This window comes from Periplaneta americana, chromosome 10 (genome assembly GCF_040183065.1).
Source record: "Periplaneta americana isolate PAMFEO1 chromosome 10, P.americana_PAMFEO1_priV1, whole genome shotgun sequence".
NCBI lineage: Eukaryota > Metazoa > Arthropoda > Insecta > Blattodea > Blattidae > Periplaneta > Periplaneta americana.
Window position 1 is genome coordinate 94,510,498 of NC_091126.1, and position 13,519 is coordinate 94,524,016.

The 13,519-nt window shown below is 39.7% G+C and overlaps 1 protein-coding gene across 5 annotated transcripts in view; it reads left to right on the forward strand.

Moving 5' to 3' along the window:
• The window catches only part of LOC138707899 (galactosylgalactosylxylosylprotein 3-beta-glucuronosyltransferase P-like), a 697,107-nt gene that overhangs the window by 654,319 nt on the left and 29,269 nt on the right, over positions 1-13,519 (forward strand). For all 5 annotated transcript variants that reach the window (XM_069837940.1, XM_069837942.1, XM_069837939.1 and 2 more), the window contains one exon: positions 700-813. In XM_069837940.1, coding sequence (XP_069694041.1) covers positions 700-813 — 114 coding nt within the window. The remainder of the gene's footprint in view (positions 1-699; positions 814-13,519) is intronic.

Genomic DNA, 13,519 nt, shown 5'->3' on the forward strand with positions numbered 1-13,519 from the left:
AATACAATATGGTGTTGTTTTCAAGTGTTTCAGTAAAATACAAGTGTCTTCCCTAGACAAAAATACAATATGCAGTTGCTACAATGTGGTGCTGATGTGTTGAATATTTAATATCCAATTAATTTGATATAACAGTAGAGGGTATAAGTTCATCTGCAGATGCATCTTCGAATGTTTCAGACAATATGCCGGTGAAGTCAAATATTCAAAACTGTTTGATGTTGTGAACATTCTATACTGCCCTTCTTTTAACGCGAGCCAGCATTTGTGAGTTCTTTAATATTAATCTACACCAGTAGTGTCAGAGTTGTAAGCTCCAATACCGGTTGTGTGCTAGATCGGAGCTTGAACTTGCTTATTTCTGTGGAAACACCGGAGCACGCAACCAGTCTAGTGGAGCGCTCCGCTCCGTTTAGTTCCTGTCTGACATCGCTGATCTACACAGTACATATAATTCTGTAATAGCATTTTACATGTAAAATGAAATTTCCCCATATTTTAGCCGCATATTAACTTATTTAAAATTGCAATTATGAATTTCCGGTAATTAGCAAAGCAAACCGATTGTAAAAAAATGTAATTACACTTCTGCCTGGAATCGAATCTTACTTCACTGATCCAGACTTGATGAAACACTCCCTTAACCTGATACGTCATTATTGTGAACATATGCTAACATAAGTTCTCTTTTTGTTTCAGAGGCCAAAAGCAGCAATGCCTTATAAGCCTGGTTTTGAGGAAGATGGCTTCCTCAAAAGTTTGGCTCCATTTGAACCAAAAGAGATTGAATTAAAAGCTAAGAATTGCACTGAGGTTCGTATGTTGTCTGTAAGAATTGTATTACACATTTTCTATTTATCAGTCACACTGAGTATTCAGCATTTACATTAAGATCGAACTCTTCCTGAAGGTATTAACATCCTATTTTCCATTTGTTCTTCTCCATTCCTTTCTCTCATAATTGGTCCGTATGGACCATTCCAACATATTTCTGATCGCATACTTCACCAAAATATTCCACATTTACGAATGCTGTAAAGTCATAATAATGTGGCCAACATGATGTGCTTCAAAGACAATACAAAGAGGATATACGCGTGCTCTAAGAAATTAATGGTCTTTATTGATACACTATTGTTTACTTTACTTACTGTAGGCCTTATACAGAGTGCGTCAAAAAAAAACTTACTGTAGGCCTTATACAGAGTGCGTCAAAATACCAGACGGTTTTTGCAAAGCAATACAAATCATAGCCGTTGAATTTCGCTGCTATAGTGGGTGTTCTTGTGTTATGTACGTTTTGAAGTTCAGTTGAAGTGGAACCACAGTCTACTATATACAGTCACGAAGCTTGAGTTTTGAGGGTGCTAGAAACAATAGACTGTGACGGTTCTATTTTGCATTGCCTGTAATGAGGCGATATTAGCGTTCCTAGTGGTGAGCAACTATCTAATGTTTGCATATTTACTACGTATTGAGTTTCGCGACTGTATATACTAGACTGTGGTGGAACGTTGATCTATTGAACATTGCATTGCTGCGGTAGAGTTGTTTATCAAAACAGAGTCCGTTACTGCTACGCAGCGTGGGTTCGACTGCAGTTTGATACACGTCATGCACCTAGTTGCAATACCTTGATATTGTGGGTAGCAAAATGGCGTACAGAGGGGTCAATAAAGGATACTAAGCCACCAGGACGTCCTAGTTCGGCTCGTACACCTGCAAATGTGGAACGGATTCGGGAAGCAATGCGTCGTAGTCCCAGGCGGTCAACTCGGCGACATGCTGTCGCTCTTCGTTTGCATGACAATCTTCTAAGAATGGCCCTGGAGATCCTAGCTGTGTGAGCTGTTCCTCCATCTTGCTGGAACCACCACTCACGATGACCACGAACGAAACTCGGAGAAAGCGTTTCCAGCATATTCATGTAACGCTCGGAATTTGGTAACTGTTTTTGCCTTCCTCATTCTCGAAAAAAATAAGGCCCAATGATGCTATCCGAACAAATTCCGCACCAGACTGTCACCTTTTCACTGTGCAGTGGGCGTTCATGCAGTTCCTGAGGATTGTTGGGAGCCCAGTATCGGTAATTCTGCTTGTTTACATATCCATTGAGGTGGAAGTGTGCTTCATCGGACATGATTAACGTACCCACAATACCAAGGCATTACGGCTAGGTGCATGACGTGTATCAAACTGCAGTCGAACCCACGCTGCGTAGCAGCAACGTACTCTGTTTTGATAAACAACTCTAACGCAGCAATGCGGTGTTCAGTAGACCAACGTTCCATCTCAAACTCCAAAACGTACACAACACAAAGGCACCCACTACAGCAGCGACATTCAGCGGGTATGATTTGTATTGCATTGCAAAAACCGTCGGGTGTTTTTGACGCACTCTGTATTAACGTTATATACGAACTAAAAAGTCTGTTTTACATAAGTCTTATCATCTGCATTTCACCCTTCCTTTAATACAACATTTTGTTGCAAAATGTATAGGCCTAGTCATTCCATAAATCAACCACAAATGCATTGATACACATTTCGCCGTGTAGGCTTTTCTTGAGGTCTGAGTGAAGCCAGTGGACTTAAGAATTAAAGTAAGAACAGGCGCTTCTATACGGCAACTCACATTGATTACATACCACATCTGATACGACTGCTAGATTGTGTCTAAAGTGTAGAAATCTGTTTAAAACATGTGATGTAAGAACCACCCACTTCCAATCTAACCGTCGCTATCGCTCAAGATATACTGTACCTCGTAATGTGTTACTGTTCTATCTATTGTCTTTTTTTACCTCTCCCTCCACGCCAGAGAAATAGTGGGAAAGATGCTAACTCAAATTTGCATCAAAATAATTATTTACAGTTGTGGATACATAGATTACTCGCGTTCAGATTAAGTCCTAACGCACTGTTTATGTGGTCTATGACAAATTGCACGTCAGATGACTGTAGTTTAATCTTTGCTTAGTTTCAAACTGCAGTATTTCATCACCGACGCAAGCTACATAGGTATTATTGTGTGCAAACACACAAAACATAGCGCTTCCATTCTTGCGTTACACATGATGTTATTCTTTTACATCCACTATTAGATAACGCGGACCGTGACAGAGGGTGTTGGTCATTTTACACTTTAAGTTTACCAGGAAATACGCCAACGCAGTAGGAATAGAATAGTGATATATTATATTCTTTAGAGTAAACCGTACTTCAAGGAGAAGATCCACACTCTTCAATAGACACAAGAAATATGACATTCCCCATTCCAGGCTGACAGGTAGGAGCACTTGGTTTGTGCACACATTGAAACATTTGTATCCCGGCTATAACTCCTTGGTAGAGCGTAGAGTTGTTAAATGATATATTGTGTGTTAAGAGTTATTTTACAGCAAACAAATGTTTTCTCGACTCCACCTGCACTGCAAAATGACAAAGTTCCTTTCAATGTGCAGACTTACACCTACCGCCATTTCTTCCTCGTCCTGTCCCGTAATCACTTTGATCATATTTCCCTCACCTCGCGTATGTGGTACCTAAGAGGTTACGTCCACTTTCGACTTTTCCCCTTCAAAATTTTCTAGAGCTCCTTCAGTGGAGCAGCATAACCCGGAGTGAGACAAGTGGCCAACAGGCTTGGAGCTCACATATTCAGTTTCTTTCAGCCCCGAAACCTTTGCAAGGACGCGTTTTGCGTATCTTTTAAATTTATCCTCCCACTTCTCCTCTTTCAATTCAATTCAATTTCATTCGAATTTTACATCTGTCTTCTTTATAATTTGGATACAATAAGACTCTTTTGAAAAGCCCTTACTTTTGTGTATGTGGGAATTATTTCATAGGTCTATATTTTTTAACGGTAACTCTCTCACTCAATATATAAATTCGGAAGTCTGATAATTTATTGTTCTGACTTTCCTTGGAAAAATAAATCAATCATAATACAAAGAGGATAGGTACTTCTTTCATACACTATTCACTCGTTTAAATACATATATCTCCCGAGGCATGGATAGAACAACGCCATGGAAAAGGTCCTCCTATGCCAATTCCCTCTTACGTAGCAAAGTCATCCCACGGAGTATCCATAGTTGTCGGAGGTGGGTCGGGCTAAGTTGACCGCAGCGTCCTCTTAAGAATAAACGAAACGTGTTTCACAGGATTAAAATCTGGTGACTTTAAAGATCATGGAATGCATGTAATATCACTCCTTCTCGGAAACTATCTCTGAATCCTCTGGCAAGTATGAACCGGGTGGTTATCCTGCTGGAATACAATTAGTCCTTCGGGATAACAAAATCGGTATTCAGGAACCAATAGCCTATGTTTTCCGCAAAATGTTCACATCACGTCGGTTTCAAATTATCGTGGATACAGTCTAACGTTCCTATGTCTGTATAAAGCTTTGGTTTCTCTGAACCGACGCATACGAGATGCGAGATACGAGGCCTGCCTCGCACAAATCCGGACTACACGAGAGATAGTGAGATGCGAGTTCTGCGCACCTCGCAGCTATAGAAACCACTCACTATCTCTCGTGTAGTCCGGATTTGTGCGAGGTGGGACTCGTACCTAGCATCTCGCATGCATCGGTTCAGAAAAACCAAGGATTAAGACATCCAGCCCAAAAAACGTACGCTAATACGAGTGTCCAACGTGAATCATATCGTTGCCCTTTGATGTGATATACACGAACAGGACCATTGTCTCTAGTTGAGATTGTGACTTGGACAGAGAAAATTACTCTTCTCCAGTCTCTGTTTTCCCGCCACACACAATTGGTAGTCGATCCACGGCTTACTCGTCAAACAAAGGTTATTTTGTTAATGCACGAAGATACCCGATTTCACGTCTTCTTAATCGTTTTCGAGCTGTTCTGGACGACCCAAGGAAATGAGACGATTCCTTTAACTCCTGGCCAGACGAGAAAAGATTTCCGCGCGCCGCCCTGACTAAGGCCGCGTCTTGTCTCCCTGGAGAAACTCACGATCTATAACCAAAGCCATCGTTTCTGGCGTGTGAAATAAGTAATGGGAACATTGAGAGCAAGTACTTTATCTTCGCCACAGTCTGTAGGCGAGAAATCTGACAACTGTGATTGATGGATTGCTGACGTCCCATCTGTTTAGGAAGTAATACACTCTCAGTCGAAATGATAACAAATGTCACTGACTGGATAGTGTACATAAGGACACACCCCAGAAACGCAAAGTGCGAATGTCTCGACTTTGACGCCTTCAGTAGGAAATAAGACTGACAACAGTGATGGGCAGATTACTGACGTGACGTATTGGGTGGTAGCGTTCTCAGCTGTACTGGCAACAAATGCTCACTCACTGGCTTTTTACTCAAGAACATGCGCTAAAAACGCTGACGTTGGCTGTACCAGGAATTGGTCATTTCGCAAACTCTCCATAAAATCTATAACGTCTAAATCCATCTTCTAGCCGTGGATCGATCAACAACATAATTTGTCAGAAGCATTCAAATCAGCATCAGTGAGAACAAGCACTCTCGAACGAACGCTCACATCAATAATTCTGAAGCACAGTAAATCCGCTGTTTCCTTCAAACCATAGGTCTATAGCGAACGCGATGACATCTCGTCTGGCTGGAGCGAATTAAGTTAAATTGATTCATAGATCTCTTATACACGCGCTATAAATCGCGCGAATTTTTGTGTATAATTATAATAATGGGCATATTGAGTAAGACACTCGCAAAACACCGAAAAAATGATATTTAAGGTTAAAGAACAGTTTAAATAAAGATGGACCCTCTCCAGACTCAAACCCGAGCCTTTACACGCGCTGTCTCTTGCCTAATCACCCGACCACTTAGTCATGTCCTGTGAAACACTTACTGTTTTAATTACTCTAAAGACGTGTACTTTCTTATCAACAAACCTTTTCCCATATTCAAGGAACGGTTTTCGAAAAAAGGGAACAAGTGCGCAATACCTCAGCGGCGAATATTTCGAATGGCACCACAGGTGAAGTGACTCAAAAACGGTACGACTCTTCTCTCTCCTCTTTCCTATAATATATATTTTTTTCATTTATACTATAATTTATTTCATACACTATTTTACATTCATCATTCATAAGCAAAGTGCAAGGTACGTACATTGTATTACATTTAGGATATGAATTACTTATCTTTTCTCGAAAAGAGAATTGAACCTCGACCAGTGGCGGCTCTACAATAAGAACTGCAGAGCTGCAGAACCGCCATTTAAATGGACCTGTAAAATTAAAAATGGAAAATGTGCTTTCATGTAATCTAGTTCATTGTTTCATTTATTTTTCCAATTCATTCTCCTTCGATTCGAGATTTTACTGTCTGTAGGAGCCTTGAACTGCTGGAGAATTTTATCTGTAGTGTACTTTTCGGATCTGTGCTCGGCAGTTCCTGAAGCTCAACGTAGGGTAGTCGGCAGCAGAAAACTGGTTTTCTTCACCGTCCCATAAGACTGCATTAGAGCTGCAACCGAAGCAGATCTGTTCGAGTATATAAAAGAACCGTCAACACCCTCATCTCTTTATGACCTGCGTTAGAACACAGGTTTCTAGACTACTGTATATCATTACAGTTCCAGTGTATTATAGTACTGTGGGTGGTGTGATGATTAGTCAGTGTGTCTAAGAAAATATTTTATATTAAAAATGAATGAAATGAAAATCTAATCGACCAAGCCTTTTCGAAATTAAAAGAGAAATTGCACGTTAACTTAAGAAATTAGGACATCCTACACCAAATTTAAACTTGGAAATTTCTGGAAAAAGTCCAAGAAATCATGTAGCCTACTAGTCATTTTAATACCGAAATGTGTAATGGAAACGATTGGTTTTTTGCTGCGATCATGAAAACGCTTTCTCCCCCACCCGTGTATTCTGTTTAGAGGAGAAAATACATGGACAAAGACCGGAGTAAAGGATTTAGTTAATTTGACTTAAAAAACTATAAGAGCATGAAAATTCGAAAACTCATTTCAAGTCAAACAGATTTGTCACTGTTAACGATATTAAAATATTCTAACACAGTTTGATTCTGCGTATTGGATTAACATTCAGAAACAAGAAGGAAATGTTTCTAAAAAGAGATATGGTCTATCTAAAATAATTAACTGTGTGAAATTCTGTGCCGCATTTGAATTAGCGATGCGAGGACTTGCTGAATCAGGAGATTCAACAAACCGCGGTATATTTCGTGGTTTGACTGATTTTACTCCACATTTAGATTAAACTTCCAAAGATCATTTATAGGGCTCGTCACAATTGAAAGGAACTACGAAAACAATTCAAAATTAATTGCTGGATAGCAATAAAATTATTGGAAATTTCTCTTCACTGCCACCAAAAGCTGAAAGTTTGGTGCAAACTATCTTAACGGAATGTAGGCTTAACGGTCATAATTCAGTCATAATTGCACCACATGAATTAATTGTGCTGGTTAATGGCGGGGCTAACGTAATGAGTGGGAAACACGGAGAATTTTTTATTGTGTCCCACAGCTCATTTCTTGCCAAGGAATTAAATTTAATAATGCAACAAACATGTTCACAAACTGGTCAAGTTACGATACTTTATTGCAAATCTGTAGGAACTCCCAGCTCTCTGTTTTATAATTCCGTCTGCCGGTACGGGTGTAGGCTAGAAAAGTTGACGTAAAGAAATTCGGTAGGAGTTAAAAGCGTTCGAACGATAAAAAGTTCCTGATGGTTGTTCATTCAGGTATCAACATGAGGGGCATATCTCCACTAGGTGACTAGTTGTGCCAGGTGGGAGAGGTGTAGCGCACGGGGTGGGCAGGGCGCACGGATTGTTGGAGTACAACTTCGAGAAGGGACTGTAATTACACGCGTTATCCGATTTAGATGCAATAAACAGCATGCGTTTGCTAAATACACTATTTTTCATGCAGAACTGCCAACCATTATAACCGCGGGCCGCTACTGACCTCGACCCTTGAATTCGCGAGATAGTACCTTAACCACTATGCTGCAAAGGCAAGTTATGAGAATGAGTTTCTAAATCACAAATATGAACATGTAACCTTCAACATATTGTCAATGATATACATCCGACAAAACGGCATGAAAACCGATGTTGATTCAATCTATTAAAGTCTCGTCTGAGGCTCCTGTGTTAGTGCGTTACTTTTCCATCCAGGCGGACCGAGTTCGATATCCGATCATATCGTTATGGAATTTGTGGTGAGCAAAGCAGACGTTACATAGGGTTTTTCTCGGGATATTCCCGTTTCCTTCTATCATTCCACCCACTCTCTCCAATTTCTCCTCATTTCATCTACTGTATCTTCTGTAGCAGTAAAAATAGTCTAGGGTAAATTTTCGAGATAGTACGGGTTTCCGATCCTGATACAAGAAGGGCTTGAAGTTCTGAGTCCCTGGGACTTATCAGGCTACTCGTTCGCACAACGGGACCTGGCCCTACCAAGGGCTGACAAACAAAGATTCTCATGGGGGCAGATAAAAAGTTATTTTCTTTCTTTCACCATGTTAATAATGTCAAAACAAATGCTTATATAAATTTTGGCCACTCGAGCACAATTACGAGGGCCGTAAAAGTAAGTTTCCCTGGGGCCGTTTACAGAAAGAAAACACAATTTCATGGAGAGATTTATCGAACAGATACAGCAATTGTTGAAGTATTTTTCAACATATTCCCCACCGGAATTAAGACATTTGTCATACCATGAGATCAAATTTTGTATCCCTGTGCCGTAGAAGTCTGACGTCTGGGATCGGAACCAGTGTGTGATAGCCGTGTGCACCTCTTTGTGGATTCCATGGTATGACAAATGTCTCAATTCCGATGGTGAGTATGTTTAAAAATAGCTCAACAGTTGCTGAGAGAACTTAATTTTTTCAATAATTTTTTTCCAATGAAATTGTTTTCTTTCTGTAAACGCCTCCAGGGAAAACTATTTTTAGGGCAGTCGTAATTGCGATCGAGTGGTCAAAATTTGTGTACGCACTTGTTTTGACAGTATTAACATGGTGGAAGAAAAAAAAATTTGTCTGCCTCCATGAGAATGTTTGCTTGTGAGTCAGAATGGCCCACCTGCCAGCCGACGATGACAGGAAGGGCTTCGGGCTCCGGGCTCCTGGGGCTTATCAGGCTACTCGTCCGCACAACGAGACCTAGCTCGATCAGGGGCTCAGACAGGATGGTCCACATGTCAGCATCGGATAGACCATGGGTGTCCAAACGCCTATAGAACGAGGAGCTATTGCACGTCAAGCATGCTCTGCTAAGGTCAATAACTTTCCATATAAAATAGGAAAAACGAATATGCGCCGCGGGTTGCTTGCGCCAGGGGTTACCTCGTACGAGTTACAATTGGACAGACATCTATGGAATAGACGAATTCCACCCAGGCCATCTGTCGTACTTGGACAATCGGCGCATATACAGGACGCACAATGGGCCAAAGCGTGCCAAGTATACGGGTCCAGCCCTCGTAAATCCAGCCAGCCAGTCTATTAAAAATATGGCTTAATTGCATTAAATTCGTCCATTCATTCGTATATTGGGGAAAGTTCCTAATAACGACTGAAATATAGTGAACAAACAGTGAACAGTGAACAGTGAACCGTAGGTATTCAACTTCAGGCCTACCAACCAGTGCTAGCATTAAACAATAATAGTAATCGGACAATAAAATAGTAGGCATTTCAGTAGTGGAGACGCAGAAGAGCAACCATTCCCAATACGATAGACACAGAAGAAAACACCTATACATCGGCTACCTCGCTACCTGTAGTAAGTTCAACATATTAGGGCCTATACTGTAAGACCAACAACGTAGACAAGTTCACAACCATTCTGCAAATACTGAGGGAATACATATTTTTAAAACTTAACCAAAATTAAATCGATTTGTGTTTTAATTTACAGTGTGTAAAATTCAGCTATCCAGCCAGTTTACTTCAGATTTGTAATGTGTAATAGGTAGCCATGTTCATACCATCTATATCACTGGTCAACAATAAAATTGCGACATAAGTGAAATGTAAGACTTTTAGTACATTTTGAGTCCCTGAATACAAAAATGACTTTGAAGATTATTTGGTTCTTATTTCGCTAGTATGATATATGGCTAAAACTTTGAAAGTTCTCAGTAGTCAAGTTCTTCGGAGTTATAACAGATGAATGTAAACATTCCTAGACACCACGCATCTTGTTCTTCATTATAAATCGGAAGAGACTCCCAGACGAGGATAGCAATGTTTTATTATTTATTTAGTTGTATTTGAAGTGTTTCTTGAACACAAATATTATTTTTTAGTCCATTAGTTTGATATTTAGTAATAATTTTTCATATGGGATAACTAAGTAAATTTCCCACATGGTGTAAAGACAATAAAATACCTGTTTGTAATCATTATTGTCGAAAATGCCATGCAAGTGAGTAAACAATTTTAAGGCTTTGTTATATTTGTGGTCAGATTGTGCTAGCTTCCGAAATAAAAATATGATCCCAATTATAAAAACATCTTACAAGTTTAGCTTTGGATACAAATTAGGAGATCAAGACAAGTTTTCAGCTCCACACGTATCAAAGAATTATAAGATAATATGAAACTCTTCCTCATTTCAATTCACTATAACAATTACAAATGGATAATCTTTGCAGGTTTAAAATTATTAACTGCAGCCCAAGAATCTATTAACCCCACTTTATGGGAGGGCACGGATTCGGACTGTCATCGCACACAGGCCGGTCGGGTGGGCTCATTTTACCACCCAGGCTAGAATGGTATGCATGCCCTAAGACCCCATGCTACAGAACCCCTTGCGCGCCGCCACCGACCTCCCCTACAGCCTACATCACCCCTTTATCATTCCACTTAGCCCTCACTACGGTTCCTCAATCCCAGTCCCACGAATTATCGTGAGGTGAGTGCAGTGGAGAGCCCACCTCACCGCGATGCTTCAACCCTGGTCCCACGAGTTACTACAAGCCCAGTGGAGGGCCCACGAAGCATAGCGCTACCACTAACGACTGACCACATACACACGGAGACCTAGGAAAAAACGGAGATGAAGAAAGAAGAAATAGGGGAATTGTAATTATGATGGCGAAATGAATCCGAGATCCAACGCTGAAAGTTGAGGGAAAACCTCGGTAAAATCTCAACCAGGTAACTTGTCTTAAACAGGATTTGAAACCGGGACCGCTCGTTTCACGGTCAGATGTGCTAACCGTTACGCCACAGCGGTGGACTAGAAGGTTGTACGGGCATTGTTGTTTGTTCTGAAAATGGAAAAGTAGAGGTAACAAATTCTCATTTAAAGAAAAATAATGACCTTCACAACAGTGTATGGGAGCCGGAAAATTGGATAACCATCGTCATTGGAGTCTGCGAAAAAATGTATAAATCACAGCGAAATTGTTGTGTAGTGAATTGCAAAAAAACAACAACAACAACACTGAAGGAACTGAAATTAAATTTCATTTCATTTCCTAATCGTCAATGAGAAACAGACAGACGGAGGAAGTGGATTTTAGCAGTGAGAAGAAAGGAGTATATCCATTACGCAATGTTTATTTAAATGTTTTGTGGGGGATATTGAAACACTGGGGGTGATTTGCTATTGAGTGACTAATAATTAAGTGATAAAAATAAAATTGAATCGGTCAGTGGAATAAGAACCGAAGTCCAGAGAAGTAAATTTTTCAGGAGACGAATAAAACATCACATCTCCTAAATCATTAAACCAACACCAACAAAAATTTGCACCGTTGTAGGTCATAGTGCACCACTCTGATAATGAACACTCACGTGTGAGTTTAATAGTATGGGTAATAAATAGAATGATAAGTGGGGGACTTCGGTCGTTATTACATTGTTTTACTACGCAAGTGTAAAAGACAAGGACAAAACCTGAAATAGTGAATTTTATTTATTGAATAAGTTGTATTTTCAGAATGCACACGTCACTTAAGCTAATTATCTGGAAAAACAGGATATAACATCAGTATGATTAATAATAATACTTATAATAAAAAAACTATTTCAATGTAATGAGAAACTGCCTTCTGTCCTTAGTCACTGCCATCATTCTGAGTTCTGCTACCTTCCTCACCCTCCTCTGCAAGTACTGTTGTACATTCTCTGACAGATATTTCAGGAGTTCAGATAGGCCTACATCACGTACCTTTGCACATTTAACGGGAAACTGCCAGTGATACAGCTGTGGTACATTGAGGTTGGGAGTAACGTTTTTCTTAAGGAGATTGAAGCTGCTCATGAACATTCCGCTCAATAATTTATTGACCTCTACCTGGTGTTTGTGCAAATGTTGGTATTGAAAATTTTTGAATTTTGATACCTGAAACACGTCACCATTTGAGATGCGCTTTTCTTGAAAAACTGCGGGAAAACCTATCAAAGTCTTTGAAATCAATGTGTGTCATTTCAACAACTTGGAAGTGACGTTTAACAAGTTCAATCCATTCACTTGGGATTTCCACTTTTTCCACTTGCAGCGCCTCTATGAGACACTCAGAATCATACTCGTAGCTCGACCAATACAATAATGTCCGGAGTCCCGGACATCGGACCTTGTTCCATGGATTGAAATTTTTAAGCCACTGTAATATGGTAACGGACATGGATAGGCTATCGGTCATTTTAGTAGTGCATAATGTGCCCCTTGCCTTTAAGAGTAAATTTCACTCAAAAACTAATTTCGGCAAAATTTGGACATGTGCCCTTGTTTCACTGGCTGCTTCAATTGAATTAATTATAGCCCAAATCAAACATTCATTACATCACGTTAGATTAGGTTGTATAATTTTTCCGTGTAAATTGTGGCTCGGCTATTCCCATAATAATGAAGTTGATGCTGATGCTACTGCTGATAATAATAATAATAATAATAATAATAATAATAATAATAATAATAATAATAATAATTATTATTATTATTATTATTATTATTATTATTATTATTACTATTATTATTATTATTATTACTATTATTATTATTATAAGCTTTCCTAGAAATTACCTGTAACTTTTTGGGAAACAAGCGGGCAGAAATCAATGAGGACTTTGTTGCCATCCTATTAGAAAACGGTTTGTAACATGCTCCTTACATTACGAATTTTGAACTAATATTTTAACTTTCTCCCTGAAAACTGTGTAGCGGTGTGTCATGAAGTTAGTTTTGCGTACATTTGCCCATTGTAGGCCCTACATATGCGACGATTGTCCACGTCTGACATGTGGCCCGGATGGCATTCGTGAATACGATGCTGACAGGAGACCATCCTACCGCAGTGTGACAGAGCCAGGTCACATCTCCAGACGAGTACCTGAAAATCTCCAGAGCCATAATCCCAAGCACTTCCTATATTAGGATTGGAAATTCGTACGACCCAAGCCTTTACCCCAATTTATTTTTAACTATTGCAGATGATAGATGAAATGAAGGGAAGTGGAAAGTATTGATGGAATGATGGAGGTAAACGGCAG